Consider the following 18,619-nt stretch of genomic DNA (forward strand, 5'->3'; position numbering starts at 1 on the left):
TTTACTGCCAATGCTTCTCTATGGAAATTGGATGGCTGTGTTCTTGATTTTATACACTTGTCAGCAAAGGGTGTGGCTGAAATAGAAGAATCCACTAATTTGAAGGGGTGTCCACATACTTTTGTAAATATAGTGTACCACGGCTAAGGGCTGTAACCAGGCACTCCGCGTTGCGTCGTGCTCACCTCTCTCCTCCAGGCCTGCTGTGGTAGAAACGCCTCTCACCTCTCTCCTCCAGGGACTGACCTGCTGATGCGTAGAAACGCCTCTCACCTCTCTCCTCCAGGCCTGCTGTGGTAGAAACGCCTCTCACCTCTCTCCTCCAGGCCTGCTGTGGTAGAAACGCCTCTAATCTCTCTCCTCCAGGCCTGCTGAGTCCCATGAAGAGGGAGCTGCTCCTCCGGCTCCAGTCTGAGATGGAGAATATGACGGACGCCTGGCTCAGCACAGCACTCAAATCCTTGCTGCTTATCCAGTCCAGGTCAGCACAGTGAGTTTGACATTTAGAGAGTTTATTCTCATCTTCCAGTTTTTAACTTGATATTTTTATTTAGGTCAGACAGTATATAGAGTTTTATTTTTTATTTTTTTGTCCTTCCTCTTCTCTCACGTGTCCGTGTGTGTGTCCACAGGGGTAAGTGTATGAATGTCCTGGTGACGACCACCCAGCTGGTGCCTGCTCTGGCCAAGGTGCTGCTCTATGGCCTTGGGGACGTCTTCCCCATAGAGAACATCTACAGCGCTACCAAGATAGGTAAACCAAACCACACACAAACACACACAGCACACACGCGAGCACACGCGAGCACACACTGACCTTAACAGATGTTTAACTTAGCTGTTGGGTTTAAATGGATACTTTGCCAAAATCACAATGTGGCCCTTTATCTACTAGCACGCTAGCAGATACCATAGACTTCCAGTCATTGCGCTAACACTAGTTAGCATTGGCTCGCGAAACTACTTCTCTTAACTTCCTTCATACTGGACACACGAGACTTAAAAATGGTATCCAAGAGTTCATCTGACTCTGGGGAAGTAGATACAGGACCCCATTGCCAAAATCCCAAAGTATACCTTTTTGAAATATTAGTATTTGATCCAAATTGGATGAAATATATTAACTCCAGTTGCTTTTCCTGTGGTCTTTCCGTAGGGAAAGAAAGCTGCTTTGAGCGCATCGTCTCTCGCTTTGGGAAGAATGTGACCTATGTGGTGATTGGAGACGGCCGTGATGAGGAATTCGCAGCAAAACAGGTAGGCTTAGTGCATTAGAGGACCCGCTTTCAGGACTGCTTATTCTCAGGGTGCGATAAAAGCATTTTGGCAAGTTATTAAAACTGAACAAACAGCTGGGAATCATTTATTCTTTGTTGCATACAGTATGTCAAATACTTCTGCTGTTCACCAAGTACTTCTGCTGTTCACCAAGTACTTCTGCTGTTCACCAAGGCCCTGATTCCAGGTTTAAACTGTTACATGTGGTCTCAGTTCCATACTGATTCCAATAGGCTACATGTCCCAAATTATTGCACAACATGATCTAATATGATCCAGTCATGCTAGCGACCCTCAGGAACAACTACATAGAGGAAGGAAAGGTCAACGGAATGGAATGATGCTAAATGTCATGTCAAATGTAAAGTGGCAGTTATAAATGTATGTGGGTATTACTGATGGTGGCTCCCGATAGTGGCTAATATTTAACATGATACAAATTCTCAAATAAAATGGAGAAAAAGCTGGGCATAATTAAAACATTGTAATGCGTATACATCAACTCAGCAGGGTCATCCCTACAGAAGCCTATAGCYTGGGTGTCCAAATTTAATCCACGCAAATTATGAGGGCACACAATTACAATTCTGAGTAAAAGCACAGCTATTTTATAGCCTATTTCACTGTGGAAAAGGATCCGCAATACACGTCGTGTTGATATGATTTTCAGTTTGCTTCCATATAAATGGTTTCACATTCATCTCCGGGGGTCATCAGGACAAATCATCTAAAACAATTGCTTTGTGTATTTACAATCCCCTTCTCCAAATCGATTACTCATTTACCTAGGTCTTATCAATAGCTCTTATCTATTATACATTACCGTGCATGGAGAATGCTGTTATTTATATCGCAAAAACATAGTAGATTCTTTTTCCACTTGGAGCCGGTAGGTTCGCTCAACCTTATTCATGGTTTCCTCGCGCATGAAGGCGGTGGAATTTATACTGTATTCTGACCTCGACTTCATTTCATTATATCTGTAGACGCACCTTTTTAATTTCTTAGATCTGCACCCTGAACGAATAGCGGGTGAATAGCATGCTAGTCTCAATCTTAAATTCAAGGTCAGAATGTGCATTAAAAAAAGGAATGATGTTCCTTTTATGCCCTTAATTCGGGCTCGGAATCAGGGCCCAAGTACTTCTGCTATTCACCACTTAACACTCAGCACTGCACTAAATAAGTCTTGGGAGTATTGATGGTTTCTGGTAGTACTGGTGGTTTCTCATGCCTTCTCTCTGCTCTCTTTGCAGCACAACATGCCTTTCTGGCGTATCACCACCCACGGGGACCTGGTATCCCTCCATCAAGCCCTGGAACTAGACTTCCTCTAGAGCGGAAGGAATGGCGGTTAGACACAGAGGGAAACTTGGTCAGTCCACCCCCCCCAACCCTTCTGTTCGCTTGTGGAGTGACATTATTATGTCCTCAGCTCCACACCAGCCCTCAAACACACACACCCTTCACACACCCTTCACACACCCTTCACACACCCTTCACACACCCTTCACACACCCTTCACACACCTGCTGGCTCTAGCGTGTCGCTCTTTTCCCCGTGTGATGGCCGTGGACTGATCTGAGGTGGACTTTGGGGTGGCTGGGAAGCAGACTGGACAGTCAGACCTACTCTCTGATGTAAGAGCTCCTGCCCAGCAACACTCTCCATATGGCAGCTGTCCTCTCTAAAGACTGAGCCTGATCACTGGGGCATAGCAGCAGCGACCGACAGACAGGACATGACTAAACTAGAGAGGATAGCTTAAAAGACTGAGCCTGATCACTGGGGCATAGCAGCAGCGACAGGCAGGACATGACTAAAGTTAAGAAGACCAGTCCATATCTCTCTCTCTCCGAAGTGTCTGTAGTCTCTGGCTCCACAACCCACAGGCTGTTTTCCTCTGTTCTCTCTCTGGGTTGCATCCCAAATGGCACCCTATTCCCTATGTAGTGCACTACGTTTGATAGAGCCTAGTGCTCTCATCAAAAAGGGTACACTACATAGGGTAAAGGTTGCCATTTGGGACTTGGTCTCATGTTAGTGGATCGACTAAAGCAAAGGTCTGCAGCCCTGTCTGGCATCCCGGACGGACACTTCTGGTTGTTTAGAGCTTACACTTTTCCTAATTTTCCTATTTCTCTTTCTGTAGGGTAGCTATTCATGGAAGGATAATGTCACTTCGAATGTTTTATCATTTGTATTTTTGAAAGGTTGTTTTGCACTCATAAGGGTTGGTAATCATTTTAGTCTTTTCAAAGCATATGATTAGATGGCTACTTAGGAATGACCTTCAATTGACCTTCTGGATGTAACCTTTCCACTAGTTCACTAACAGTACTGACGTGTTCTCCATAGAAACCTCCGCTGTCCTGACCTCTCCACTGTGTCACAGACTTCAACAGCCTAACCGACTTCTGTGGTCTTTTTACATAACAAAACTGATGTGTGGTCAGAAGGACTCAATGAAGACCCTAACTAACCTGTATTCCACTGCATGGTATCAAGGACGCCAGGTTACTATGTAGTTAATCATGAGAACAGCCAAACCAGGCCTTTCTGTGAGAACAGCCCAAACCAGGCCTTTCTGTGAGAACAGCCCAAACCAGGCCTTTCTGTGAGAACAGCCCAAACCAGGCCTTTCTGTGAGAACAGCCCAAACCAGGCCTTTCTGTGAGAACAGCCCAAACCAGGCCTTTCTGTGAGAACAGCCCAAACCAGGCCTTTCTGTGAGAACAGCCCAAACCAGGCCTTTCTGTGAGAACAGCCCAAACCAGGCCTTTCTGTGAGAACAGCCCAAACCAGGCCTTTCTGTGAGAACAGCCCAAACCAGGCCTTTCTGTGCATTTACATCTAAGAAACCAAGGATGGGCCCTCAAAACAATGCATCTTCTTCAGCGTGACGCTGATGTGTACGTGTGTACGTGTCTACATAACCTGTTGAAGAAACCTCCCCTTGGGGTAACTGTTCCTCAGAGCACAGCCCTACGCGTCTTTGAATTCCTGCAAAGAGACTTAACTTGACAATGAGTATTTTTAAAAGCAGTTGGCTGGAAGGTATGGCAAATCACACAATGCAATCACATATTATATTGTTATTGTTCAATACTGGAAATCGTTAGACCGAGAAGTCACAGGAGGTTTGTCTGGCCATGGTGGTCCAGATTTCCTCACAACATGACAGATMATTTGCATCACAAAGATCAAGTGTTGATAGTCATTGATAAATGGAATTGTTTCTATGTCTCTGTTGTAGACTCAATCTCTAGTTGATTTTCTTCCATTTTGAATCGTGAGGGTCACACACAACCGCATTATTTCATAGTGGTGGTTACCATAGTGGCGGTGTATTGGGAAATCACCTCTAAATGTGCTATTGATTGTACGGGACCGGCTGCCCAAAAAACATAGGCCTACTGCCACTGTGTGCAGTGTAGTCAGTCAGTCTACCCTTGTCATTATACATATTGGGAAAAACACCAGGAATGATTGTTCAATGCATTTCTGGTGGGGGGTGGTATGCCTGTTAACTAGCCTGTATTTGCAGCATGTAGCTGGTTGAGAGGTGGTTAGAGGTTTGATATTATGAATCCCTGGTCCATGTGAGATTACGACTGAACAATACTGAGCCCGATGATGACGATCATTTTTGATACTTACGGCTTGACCAGTAAGAATGTTTTTCCTTGTATATTTCTGTGTGTGTCTGTATATATGCATACTGTGCCCTTTTTCAACCCTCTATATTATATATATATAGATGTGTGTGTATATATACATGCAGCATCTCTACAGGAAATACTTCAGATGTGTTAAACACATGATCAAACATGGTTGTTACACATTTTAGTTGAAGTGTTTTTATTTTACTACACCTACTTTTTCTACACGGTCATTAATCTGCTGAATCTTTATTTTTAACCGTCAGCAACACGGAAATGGTTACTGTGTGATCTCTTTTCTCCCTCCCTTTTACAGTTAAAGTTTTTCTTTCTTTTCTTGTTTTGATTGTGCTGCCGATTTTACATAAATGTTACAGCTGAAATGCTCTGCTCTCAAGACGAGTCACACCCTTGTCCACGAAGTCAGAGCATCCTTTTCCATGTTGAAACCTGCTTTCTTTTAGTTTATTTTACTTTTTTTGTTTTTGACATTGTGTCTTGCTTTCACTGCTTAGACAATCACATCTCAAATCACATGGTGCTTTGAGTGGTGTCCAGATCCACCATTCACCTGGTGAAACATATAACGTAGTGTGTAACACCACTAAGGGAGATGAGAGAAATAGGAAGCATTGTAAAATGATGAATTATATTCTTTGGCATGGAAGGGGTATTCTGGACATGGAATTTTGTGAAGTTGACAAGACAGACCAGTGTCTTTACTTGACTGATGTCACATTCATATTACGATCTATTTCTACAAGTTGTTTTTTCCCCTCCAGGGATGTGAATATAAGATCAGACAAGCCTGATCCTCTGACCCACATCTTCAATATCTAACATCATGGGAATCAATCAACCCTCAACCAAAAACATTTATACTGTTGTTGCTGATTGTCATTGTTGTGCAGATCACATCTCTAGTGTTGCTTGTCACCTTGTGATTGGAATCATTTAGTTATTTTTGTAGTCAGATGTTTACAGTTTTTCTATCAGTGATGGTTTCAGTTTTTTTTTTWAAGTACTCTGTTGCTAACAAGAAGTGTGATTCTGTACTTTTTGTTTACTTAGTCAGGGGGACTGTTTTAATGTATCCCTTCGATGTGTGTTAAAAGGCCAAGAACTATGTATCATTTATATACTCTAACCAACCTTTTTGTTGAAGTGCATTTTGACCAGTCTGTTGGCTGTCATATAATTTTTCTGTTGTTGTTGAACTATTTCAACTGTCGAATGCAATGAGCTATGACGGTACATAGCTTTGTAGGGATACCTCTGGCTCAACTTGATCATGCTTTGTAGGGATACCTCTGGCTCTACTCAAGATGATGAAACATACTTGTATATATAGTGTATGTCGACTCTCCTTCAAATGAGTGGATTTGGCTATTTCAGCCACACCCGTTGCTGACCGGTGTATAAAATCGAGCACACAGCCATGCRATCTCCATAGACAAACATTGGCAGTAGAATGGCTTTACTGAAGAATTCAGTGATTTTCAACATGACACCGTCATAGGATGCTACCTTTTCAACACGTCAGTTTGTCAAATTTCTGCCCTGCTAGAGCTGCAGCGGTCAACTGTAAGGGCTGTTATTGTGGAAGTGGAAACGTCTAGGAGCAACAACATTTAAGTCATTTAGCAGCCGGTCACAGAACAGGATGTAGCGCGTAGAAATCGTCTGTCCTTGATTGTAATACTCACTACCAAGTTCCAAACTGCCTCTGGAAGCAATGTCAGTACAATAACTGTTTGTCGGGAGCTTCATGAGAGTTTTCCATTGCCGCACACAAGCCTMAGATCACCATGCGCAATGCCAAGCGTCGTCTAGAGTGGTGTGAAGCTCGCTGCCATTGGCCTCTGGAGCAACCTCCAGAGTGAATCACACTTCACCATCTGGCAGTCCAACAGACGAATCTGGGTATGGCGGATGCCAGGAGAACGCTACCTGCCCGAATGATTATTGCCAACTGTAAAGTTTGGTGGAGGAAGAATAATGGGGCTGTTTTTCATGGTTCGGGCCCTTTAGTTCCAGTGAAGGGAAATCTTAACGCTACAGCATACAATGACATTCTAGACGATTCTGTGCTTTGAACTTTGTGGCAACAGTTTGAGGAAGGCCCTTTCCTGTTTCAGCATGACAAGGTCCATACAGAAATGGTTTGTCGAGATCGGTGTGGCAGAATTTGACTGCCTTGCACAGAGCCCTGACCTCAACCCCATCGAACACCTTTGGGATGAATTGAAACGTCGACTGCGAGCCAGGCCTACTCTTCAGTGTCCGACCTCACTAATGCTTGTGGCTGAGTGGAAGCAAGTCCCCGCAGCAATGTTCCAACATCAGGTGGAAAGCCTTCCCAGAAGAGTGGAGGTTGTTCTGGCAGCAAAGGGGGGGAACCAACTCCATTTTAATCATCATGATTTTGGAATGAGTTGTTCGACGAGCAGGTGTCCACATACTTTTGGTCATATAGTGTATAACTGACTCTAATGTGTTTTCCCACCCCACTTTTTTTTGTATGGGACCGGAACACTGTTGAAGGCCCAATAAGGTTGTCCTGTGTACATTAAGAACACTGATGGTAGTGTAAATACAAATAAAAGTACTTTGAAGGTGCCTGATTTCATTGTCAGTGTTTTGCAATTGCATACACTCTGCTGGTAAATGAACAATAAGACTCTACGTCATCTCACAAAGTGCTTCAGACCTTGCCATCACCTGTTTGGAATTTTTTTAATTTATTTTTGCCTTTGGCATCACTGTACAAAAAGGATCACATTCACATCACACACATGAAACCAGACAGTCCWGCACACTGCACACAAAGACCGAGGACATTGGCACTTTCACTCAGAAATGGCCACCCCAACTGTTAAAATTACGTTCTGACATCCCCTCAAGGTTTTTACCATCTAGTCCTGACAAAGTCCACACCCTGCTAACAGTTCATGAAGCAGTGGTATAAAGTACTTAAGTAGTACTTTAAAGTATATTTACTTAAGTTGTTTTTTGTGGTATCTTTTTGCCTATTTTTATTCCATTCATTTTCCCTGACACCCAAAAGTACTCGTTACATTTTGACAGGAAAATGATCCAATTCACACACTTATCAAGAGAACATCCCTGGTCATCCCTACTACCTGATCTGGCGGACTCACTAAACAGTGTTGGTGTGCCCCTGGCTATCTATAAATAAATAAAAACATTGTTTGGTTTGCTTTAATGATTTAGAAATTATTTATACTTTTACTTTTGACATTTTAAGTATATTTTAGCAATTCCATTTACTTTGGATACTTAAGTAAATTTCAAACCAAATACTTCTAGAGTTACTGAAGTAGTATTTTACTGGGTGACTCACTTTTACTTGAGTCATTTTCTATTAAGGTATCTTTACGTTTACTAAAGTATGACAATTTAGTACTTTTTCCACCACTGTCAATAAGTAACCCCGATTAGCTGTACTCACGAGATCACATTAATAAGACAAGTTCGTGACCACTATAAACATTACTGTAATGTTTACCTTACCTATTAGAAATTCACTGTGCCAAACAGAACTGTCTAGTATCGCCATCCTTGTCGTTCATAGAACAAATCATTCCAGTCATTTTAATGAAAGCGTCAACATTTCTCAAGCTTGTCAAGCTATAGTTCATTTAAGTAGGGCAGGGGTGTAAAACTCATTCCACGGAGGGTCGAGTGTGGGTTTTTCCTTTCAATTAAGACCTAGACAACCAGGTGAGGGGAGATCCTTACTAATTACTGACCTTAATTCATCAAACAAGTACAAGGATGGATCGAAAACAGACCTTTTACTCATTGTGTGTTTAAATTGTGACTGATCTACAAATAATGAGTAGTTATTTATGATCCAAGGTAATTTGTAGATCAGTCAGTTGGCAGTTGCCTGACTGGGTTGTTGAACAAGCCCATACAGTCTTCTCAATGTGTAGGAGGCATCTGATAATCCGGATTAAGAGTAAAAGTTATCAGCTAAATTCCTCATCCTTTTATTGACCCTGACGGACGGTTCCAGACGCTCTGTATGAATCATTAACCTAGAGTCAACAACATCTAACCCATATGGGGAGAGCCCCGCCGACTGCGACATCGGCTCGAGGCGACACTCAACTTCTCCCCGCTTTGTAATCTTTGGGTGACAGAACTTGTAGTATATCACCTTGAGACAGAGCCCAGCTATGTAGAGTGAGATCATAATGACAAAGATGACATAGGGATCTAATGGCAGTTCAAAATATGGAGGGTTCTTCATCATCTGCCACACCCAAAAACCACAAAGCATCCCAATATCCACTCCTATCCAGGTGTGGTAGATGATGCTCCGCTGCTTGGTGTGCCCCTCCACTATGTTGAACCAGCTGAAGTACCAGATGAGACCTACGGTGGCCCGGTAGAGCCATTCTCCACCGCCGCTGTCCATGAAGTTTGTCTTCAGTTGCCAGGCGACGAAAAATAGAATCATCCAGGAAGACAGGAAGTGGGCAGCGATGAMGCAGGGGAAGACCGAGGCGAAGAGGGCGACTGCTGCCACACGTGGACCAATCAGGAGCAGGTTCCACATGAAGTAGACCACTGAGGAGCTCCAGCCCTGCTTGGTCTTGTCTGGGAGGAAGGAACGCAGGGAGCGGTGATACATGGTCACGCTGACGGCGATGGCGGACACTGAACCAAGCGCCTTCAAGACTGAGGGAGAGAAAAAAACATACATTCAGGATGTTATATCAAGTAAACTGTCAATGAACTCAGGATGTTAAATAACAGACTATCAAGTAAACTGTCAATGAACTCAGGATGTTAAATAACAGACTATCAAATAAACTGTCAATGAAAGGAATTGTAAAAATGTATCATCAGGTCTGGAGTCACCTCTTAAATTATGAGTAGGGCCAGACCATCAATTCTGGGGCCTAGTTACAAGCTATATAAAACTTATATCCAGATCTACAGTTKAAGTCAGAAGTTTACATACACCTTCAGCCAAATACATTTAAACTCAGTTTTTCACAATTCCTGACATTTAATCCTCGTAAAAATTCCCTGTCTTATGTCAGTTAAGATCACCACTTTTTATTTTAAGAATGTGAAATGTCAGAATAATAGTAGAGAATAGTTCAGATTTGATTTCTTTCATCACATTCCCAGTGGGTCAGAAGTTTACATACACTCAGTATTTGGTAGCATTGCCTTTAAATTGTTTAACTTAAGTCAAACGTTTTGGGTAGCCTTCCACAAGCGTCCCACAATAAGTTGGTGTATTTTGGCCCATTCCTCCTGACAGAGGAATAACTAAGTCAGGTTTGTAGGCCTCCTTGCTCGCACACGCTTTTTCAGTTCTGCCCACACATTTTCTATAGGATTGAGGTCAGGGCTTTGTGATGGCCACTCCAATACCTTGACTTTGTTGTCCTTAAGCCATTTTGCCACAACTTTGGAAGTATGCTTGGGGTCATTGTCCATTTGGAAGAGCCATTTGCGACCAAGCTTTAACTTCCTGACTGATGTCTTGAGATGTTGCTTCAATATATCCACATCATTTTAATTCCTCATGATGCGATCTATTTTGTGAAGAGCACCACTCCTGCAGCGAAGCACCCCCACAACATGATGCTGCCACCATCATGCTTCACGGTTGGGTTGGTGTTCTTCGGCTTGCAAGCATCCCCCTTTTTTCTCCAAACATAATGGTCATTATGGCCAAACAATTCTATTTTTGTTTCATCAGACCAGAGGACATTTCTCCAAAAAGTACGATCTTTGTCCCCATGTGCAGTTGCAAACCGTAGTCTGGCTTTTTTATGGTGGTTTTGGAGCAGTGGCTTCTTCCTTGCTGAGCGGCCTTTCAGGTTATGTCGATATAGGACTCGTTTTACTGTGGATATAGATACTTTTCTACCTGTTTCCTCCAGCATCTTCACAAGGTCCTTTGCTGTTGTTCTGGGATTGATTTGCACTTTTTGCACCAAAGTACGTTCATCTCTAGGAGACAGAACGTGTCTCCTTCCTGAGTGGTGTGACGGCTGCGTGGTCCCATGGTGTTTAAACTTGCGTACTATTGTTTGTACAAATGAACGTGGTACCTTCAGGCTTTTGTAAATTGCTCCCAAGGATGAACCAGACTTGTGGAGGTCTACAATTTATTTTCTGAGGTCTTGGCTGATTTCTTTTGATTTTCCCATGATGTCAAGCAAAGAGGCACTGAGTTTGAAGGTAGGCCTTGAAATACATCCACAGGTACACCTCCAATTGACTCAAATTATGTCAATAATTTGCATATCAGAAGCTTCGAAAGCCATGACATAATTTTCTGGAATTTTCCACGCTGTTTAAAGGCACAGCCAAGTTAGCGTATGTAAACTTCTGACCCACTGCAATTGTGATACAGTGAATTATAAGTGAAATAATCTGTCTGTAAACAATTGTTGGAAAAATTACTTGCGTCATGCACAAGGTAGATGTCCTAACCAACTTGCCAAAACTATAGTTTGTTAMCAAGAAATTTGTGGAGTGGTTGAAAAACGAGTTTTAATGACTCCAACCTAAGTGTATGTAAACTTCTGACTTCAACTGTACCTCCTAGGTCTTTGTGTTCTAAGTAATTCTATGTTTGCTTTTACGTACTTGTAATGGGCTCCACCTCTCCCCTCCGGATGATGATGGTAATCATGAGGACGAGCTGTGGCGCGCTCTCAGAGAAGGTCTCGATGAGGCGCAGCAGGCTAAGGTCATGGGTTAAATACACACCGTTGCCCTCCATGTAACGCTTTCTACAGCAGAAGCCACATATCGAGATCCTCACCAGACCAGCATATCTAAAATGACAGCCACATATACATAGTTATTATTGTGTACTGTACTTCACTATTTCTATTTGACAACTTTCACTCCACTACATTCCTAAAAAAAAGATATATATTTTTTACTCCATCCATTTTCCCTGACACCCAAAACTACTTGTTAGCAAGAAAAATGGTCCAATTCACACACTTATCTAGTGGTTAGAGCGTTGGGCCAGTAACCAGCAGGTAGCCTAGTGGTTAGAGCGTTGGGCCAGTAACYGGAAGGTTGCTGGATCGAATCCCCGAGCTGACAAGGTAAACATGTATCGTTCTGCCCCTGAGCAAGGCAGTTCCCCGGGCGCCGAAGACATCGTGTCGATTAAGGCAGCCCCCCGCACCTCTCTGATTCAGAGGGGTTGGATTAAATGCGGAAGACACATTTCAGTTGAATACATTGTTGGACAACTGACTAGGTATCCCCCTTTTCCATCCCTGCTCATCCCTACTGCCTCTGATTCAATAAACACACATGCTTCATTTGTAAATTATACATTTTTTACCCCTTTTTTGTGATATCCAATTGGTAGTTACAGTCCCATCGCTGCAACTCCCGTACGGACTCGGGAGAGGCAAAGCTCGAGAGCCATGCGTCCTCCAAAACACGACCCTGCCAAGCTGCACTGCTTCTTCAAACACTGACCGCATAACCCGGAAGCCAGCCGGACAATGTGTTGGAAGAAACACCGTCCACCTGGCAACCGTGTCAGCGTGCGCTGCGCCAGGCCCGCCACAGCGTGATGGGACGAGGACATCCCAAACCCTTCCCTAACCCGGACGACGCTGGGCCAATTGTGCGCCGTCTGCGACACAACCCGGGATCAAACCCGGATCTGTAGTGACACCTCTAGCACTGCGATGCAGTGCCTAACATGCTGACCAGACMGCTCGCGCGCTTGCTGATTTTGTCCACCCACACCAGACATGATCAGGACACACAGGTGGAAATATCAAAACAAAACGAACTCTGAACCAGCTACATTAATTTGGGCACAGGTCGAAAAGCATTAAATATTTATGGTAATTTAGCTAGCTMGCTTTCTGTTGGTAGCTAATTTGTCCGGGGATATAAACATTGGGTTGTTATTTTACTTCTGACCACACCGCTCGCGTTGCATGTGCAAGATGGCAAAATAAATGTACACATACAGTACCAGTCAAAAGTTTGGACGCACCTACTCATTCAAGGGTTTCTTTATTTTTACTATTTTCTACATTGTAGAATAATAGTTAAGACATCAAAACTACGAAATAACACATATGTAATCATGTAGTAACCAACATTTTTTTTAAACAAATCAAAAATATATTTTAGATTCTTCAGAGTAGCCACCCTTTGCCTTGATGAAATCTTTGCACACTTGGTATTCTCTCAACCATCGTCATGAGGAATGCTTTTCCAACAGTCTTGAAGGAGTTCCCACATATGCTAAGCACTTGTTGGACCGCAGCCAACTCATCCCAAACTATCTAAATTGGGTTGAGGTTGGGTGATTGTGGAGACCAGGTCATCTGATGCAGCACTCCATCACTCCCCTTCTTGGTCAAATAGCCCTTACACRGCCAGGAGGTGTGTTTTKGGTAATTATTCAGTTGAAAAGCAAATGATAGTCCCACTAAGCGCAAAACAGATGGGATGTCGTATCGCTGCAGAATTCTGTGGTAGCCATGCTGGTTAAGTATGCCTTTAATTCTAAATAAATCACAGAGAGTGTCRCCAGTGTCTCACAAAGACACGGCGGTTGGAACCAAAAATCTCACATTTGGACTCATCAGACCAAAGGACAGATTTCCACCGGTCTAATGTTCATTGCTCATGTTTCYTGGCCCAAGCAAATCTCTTCTTCTTACTTCTTAAAAAGTATGATTCCATGTGTTATTKCATAGTTGTGATGTCTTCACTATTATTCTACAATGTAGAAAATAGTACAAATAAAGAAAAACCCTGGAATGAGTAGGTGTGTCCAAACTCTTGACTGGTATTGTCATTTTCTCTACTTTTGCATATTTGTGATACGTACTGTTATCAGATCATCAACCGAAACCTTTTATTTGATAAAGGGAACCTGAATTAACAAATAACACAACAATGACATACTTATTTCCTTCATTTCATAAACTAAGATATGCAACACCCATAATGCTCCTGTGTAAAAAGTTATTGCCCCCTTACACTCAATAACTGGTTGTGTCACCTTCAGCTGCAATGACTCCAACCAAACACTTCCTGTAGTTGTTGATCAGTCTCTCACATCGCTGTGGAGGAATTTTAGTCCACTCTTCCACGCAGAACTGCTTTAACTCAGTGACATTTGTAGGTTTTCAAGCATGAACTGCTCTTTTCAAGTCTTGCCACAACATCTCAATTGGGATTAGGTCTGGATTTTGACTAGGCCATTACAAAACTTCAAATGTGTTGCTTTTTAACCATTTTCATGTAGACTTGATTGTGGGTTTTGGATCATTGTCTTGCTGTGTGASCCAGCTGCTCTTCAGTTTCCACTCCCTGGCTAATGGCCTGACATTCTCCTGTAGAATTYTCTGATACAGAGCAGAAATGATGRTTCYTTCTATTGAGGCAAGTTGTCCAGGTCCYGAGGCAGCAAAGCWTCCCCAATCCMTCACTCTACCACCACCATGCTTAACCGTTGGTATAAGGTTCTTACTGTGGAACGCAGTGTTTGGTTTTAGCCAGTCATAATGTCGTCCAAAAGGTTAAACTGAAAACACCTTTAGTATTATAATTAATCAATGTATATACCAGATACATGTAACAGGTGTAAAATATACTTTATGTATTTCACTGAAAATCCCTCATTTATTGTATTTTATTATTTTAAAGGTTATTTTAAGATGTATTACATTACTTTCAAGAGTGAATCATTTTATTGTATTTATTTTCAAAATGTTAATGTTGTGATGTCATCAACGGGAACCATGCTTTAAAAATAAATTGTATTTACAAATCAATACAGGAAGTACATGTGGGAACACAAGTATATATGAATAATATACAAAGGACAATTGGGCTAGGGGGGATAGGGGCTGGGCTAGGGGGTATAATAATCATATTACACAAGGACCTTAAGGGACATACAGACACATAATTCTAACAGCTTTTTTGTTAGTAGAGTATTTAATTGTCTTAAAATACTGTTCAATTTCTTTTTGTAAGGTAAGAAAATGTGTTTTTTTGTTTGTAAATTTACATTTGTGAATAGGAAATTTGGTCAAAAGAACAATGAAATTAATGACAAAGTTTCCGCTCATTTCTATCGTAGGTAAAGAATCCAAGCAGTACATCTCTCCACAATAGTGTAAAATCTTCATAAATGTGTTCAATCATAAATCTACTGATGTCTTGCCACAGTTTTCTTACATGAATACAATGCCAAAAAAGATGCAACACTGTTTCTGGGTGGTCATTACAAAAGGAGCAATTTGAGTTGACTGTTTTCCTTAAACTTCTTCATATAGTGGTTGGCAGGATAATATTTATGAATAATTTTAAAGGAATTTCCTTAATGTTGTTAACAAGTAGGTATGTGTGTGGCAACATCCAACTTTTTTCCAACAGATATTATCAATAAATCCATTCCAATAAGGCATGACATAAGGTCATACAACATCCTGCTGAAACAAGGTTCGTATCGCTCTGTTGTTGGATGGACCAAAAGAGAAACAAATCTTTCCAACTGAAGGGTCAACGGAAGGTAGGCTCTGAGGGTCAGGTCTTGACACGTTCCTGAATAATAAAGCAACTCCTGAGGGAATGGCATCTAAAACAATTGCAAAATCTTTAGGTGTACAGGGACCTTGTAAAGTGATAAGAATTCCTTATAACTGAGTAAAAGACCCTCTGCATTTACCAGTTGGCTCACCAATAGGATACTATTTCGGAACCAAATATTCTAAAAACAAAGAAGTATTTTTATACAATATATCCCGACTATTCCAATATATAAATATCTGTGTGGAGAAAAATTATGCTTATAAATTAAGGACCATGACAAGAAAACCTGCCGATGAAAAGCAGAAAGTTTCAACTGGAACTTTGTCAATATTATAATTGCAAACCAACATGTATTTAAGGCCACCAAAAGTATAGAAGACATGATGAGGAATAAAATTCCACATAGAAGTGGGTCTTCTTAGGAATTGTTTTATCCAATTGATCTTAAAAGTATTATTTAAAGTAGTAAAGTCAGTCCCACCATTCTCATAAGTGTTCATTACCAACAGTTTTTCCTAATGTAATGGGTACGGTTTCTCCACAGAAAGTTGAAAAGCATCTGGTCTATCTCCTTGCTTATTTTACAGTCAAGATGTAAAGATAGAGCGCCACATGTTAGTCTAGAGATACCTTCGGTCTTGTTTATTAGGACTCTTCCATTTAAAGATAAGTCCCTCTGTAGCCATTGATTTAGCTTCTTCTGGGGTTTTTTAGTAAGAGGGTTAAAATGTAGTAAGCCTCTAGACTTCTGATCCTTTGTAATGGTTATGCCTAAATATGTAAGTTCTTCTTTTACTGGAATACCATAATATGAAGGTGTCACACAATCTTTGACAGCCACAAGTTCACATTTATTAATGTTAAGATATAGACCAGATGCTTTGGAAAATGATTGTATCACATTGATCGATATGGGAATTTGGTTAGCATCTTTCATAAAAAGTGTAGTATCCATGCTAGCCATGCTTTTACTCCTAAGTTTGCTCAGAGCGTGATGAGAACTAGGTGTTATGTATGCACATGTTCACAAGAAAAGACAAGCAAAAGTTATATTGTCACTGATTTAGTGTTGCATTACTGTTTAAAGGACTATATATTCATGTGAATGGGGATAATGGCTTTTTGTGGCACGCCCTATTGCAGCTCTGATCTCTGGATGCACAAGGATGTTTTTACCATGTATGGTTCTGCACAGAGCTGTCTTGTGGCAGTGTCTATTAGATGCTCACCTGTGCTGTAGGAGCCAATGTTCCAAGTCCCAATTTCAGTTCTCTAAACTAGTTCCTGGTAGTCATCCACCATATTACATACTAGAAAATACTCTAGTGGTTAGTCTCTTGATTAGAGTTTCTGAACTACTTTCTACTGGAAGTGTTTCCCCTTTACTCTGAGGCAGGCCACCAAGATCCGCCAAGCAAAACGCAGACTTGTTTACGCGCTGCTGTGCGTTTTGTTGCTAACCTTACTTTGCTACCTGACAACTTTACGGTTTTTACTTTTTAATTGCTGTTTATATTTTTAGTTTTTCCCTTACTCAACTTTTTTTTCATTGAAACTTTTTCACTCCGGACGCTTTATCTGGACGTGGTTCTTCAGGACCTCCAACAGCCGAAGCTAAGTAGTAACATTAACATGATGCCTTCTAATTGCAGTCGCTGTACTCATACTATACAGGAGAACGATCGCCTTACGGCGAGGATAGCTGTGCTACAAGCCCAGCTTCAGACGCAATCGTTAGGCAAGGGTAATTTAAGTGTAGGGAAGAATGAAACAGCGTCTGTGCCACCAGTAAGTACAGATAGTAACGTTAGTATAAATCCCCTCGCACGGTCCCCGCAGCCGGACAACGTTCGCATGGCTTCTGGAGGGAAATGCTGTAAGAATGCTCAACCGGTGTCGCTCATTCAGCCGACAGAAACGTTCAACCTGTTCTCCCCATTAAGCAGCGAGTTGGAGTCTGAGGCCGAGTCTTCTCTGGTCTCTATTCCTCCCGTTACGAGGTCTGAGACGCCGAAGCCTCCCACCATTAGCTCTGACAAATTGAAAATCCTAGTCATTGGCGACTCCATTACCCGCAGTATCATTACCAACGAATCATCCAGCGATCATACACTGTTTACCAAGGGGCGGGGCTACCGACGTTAAGGCTAATCTGAAGATGGTGCTGGCTAAAGCTAAAACTGGCGAGTGTATAGAGATATTGTTATCCACGTCGGCACCAACGATGTTAGGATGAAACAGTCAGAGGTCACCAAGTGCAACATAGCTTCAGCGTGTAAATCAGCTAGAAAGATGTGTCGGCATCTAGTAATTGTCTCTGTCCCCCTCCCAGTTAGGGGGAGTGACGAGCTCTACAGCAGAGTCTCACAACTCAATCGCTGGTTGAAAACTGTTTTCTGCCCCTCCCAAAAGATAGAATTTGTAGATGGTTTGTGCCGTGGCGGAGATCTATGTGGGCTATACTCGACTTGTCTCAGGAATGGTAAGTTGGGTGTTGAAGATTATCCGCTCTGTTGTGTGGGGGGCTTGTGCTTTGGAAAGTTGGTGGGGTTATATGTCCGTGTTTGGCCCTGTCTGGGGGTAATATCATCGGATTGGGGCCACAGTGGTCTTCCTGAACCTCCCTGTGTCAGCCTCCATATTTATGCTGCATTAGTTTATGTGTCGGGGGTCTAGGGTGAGTCTGTTATATCTGGAGTATTCTCCTGTCTTATCCGGTGTCCTGTGTGAATTTAAGTATGCTTTCTTCTAATTCTCTTCTTTCTTTCTTTTCTTCTCTCTCTCGGAGGACCTGAGCCCTTGGACCATGCTCAGGACTACCTACATGACTCCTTGCTGTCCACAGTCCATCTGGCCGTGCTGGCTGCTCCAGTTTCAACTGTTCTGCCTGCGGCTATGGAACCCTGACCTGTTCACCGGACGGGCCTACCTGTCCGCAGACCTGCTGTTTTCACTCTCTAAGAGGACACGAGGTGGCTAGAGATACTCTCAATGATCGGCTATGAAAAGCCAACTGACATTTACTCCTGAGGTGCTGACCTGTTGCACCCTCGACAACTACTGTGATAATTATTATTTGACCATGG

The 18,619-nt window shown here is 42.3% G+C and overlaps 2 protein-coding genes and 1 long non-coding RNA gene across 7 annotated transcripts in view; 2 read left to right on the forward strand and 1 right to left on the reverse strand.

Annotated features, from left to right (window-relative positions):
- LOC111955800 (eyes absent homolog 3-like) overlaps positions 1-7,559 on the forward strand; it is a 32,396-nt gene extending 24,837 nt beyond the window's left edge. For 4 of the 5 annotated variants that reach the window (XM_023976112.2, XM_070436438.1, XM_070436439.1 and 1 more), the window contains 4 exons: positions 367-490; positions 633-754; positions 1,157-1,257; positions 2,535-7,559. In XM_023976112.2, coding sequence (XP_023831880.1) covers positions 367-490; positions 633-754; positions 1,157-1,257; positions 2,535-2,615 — 428 coding nt within the window. In that variant the 3' untranslated portion in view covers positions 2,616-7,559. The remainder of the gene's footprint in view (positions 1-366; positions 491-632; positions 755-1,156; positions 1,258-2,534) is intronic. The other variant, XM_070436440.1, reaches the window with a different exon arrangement.
- A 101-nt stretch (positions 7,560-7,660) lies between these two features.
- Positions 7,661-18,619, reverse strand: part of LOC111955444 (XK-related protein 8) — a 22,081-nt gene continuing 11,122 nt past the window's right edge. Inside the window, exons 2-3 of the mRNA XM_023975678.2 lie at positions 11,586-11,776; positions 7,661-9,650 (exon numbers count right to left, since the gene is read on the reverse strand). Of these exons, the coding sequence (XP_023831446.1) occupies positions 8,920-9,650; positions 11,586-11,776 (922 nt within the window). The 3' untranslated portion in view covers positions 7,661-8,919. The remainder of the gene's footprint in view (positions 9,651-11,585; positions 11,777-18,619) is intronic.
- On the forward strand, positions 11,772-14,770 carry LOC139023400 (uncharacterized). The gene is made up of 2 exons (XR_011474526.1): positions 11,772-11,989; positions 12,029-14,770. It is a non-coding gene; the product is annotated as an uncharacterized lncRNA (long non-coding RNA).

Source organism: Salvelinus sp. IW2-2015, linkage group LG31 (assembly GCF_002910315.2).
Source record: "Salvelinus sp. IW2-2015 linkage group LG31, ASM291031v2, whole genome shotgun sequence".
Lineage (NCBI taxonomy): Eukaryota > Metazoa > Chordata > Actinopteri > Salmoniformes > Salmonidae > Salvelinus > Salvelinus sp. IW2-2015.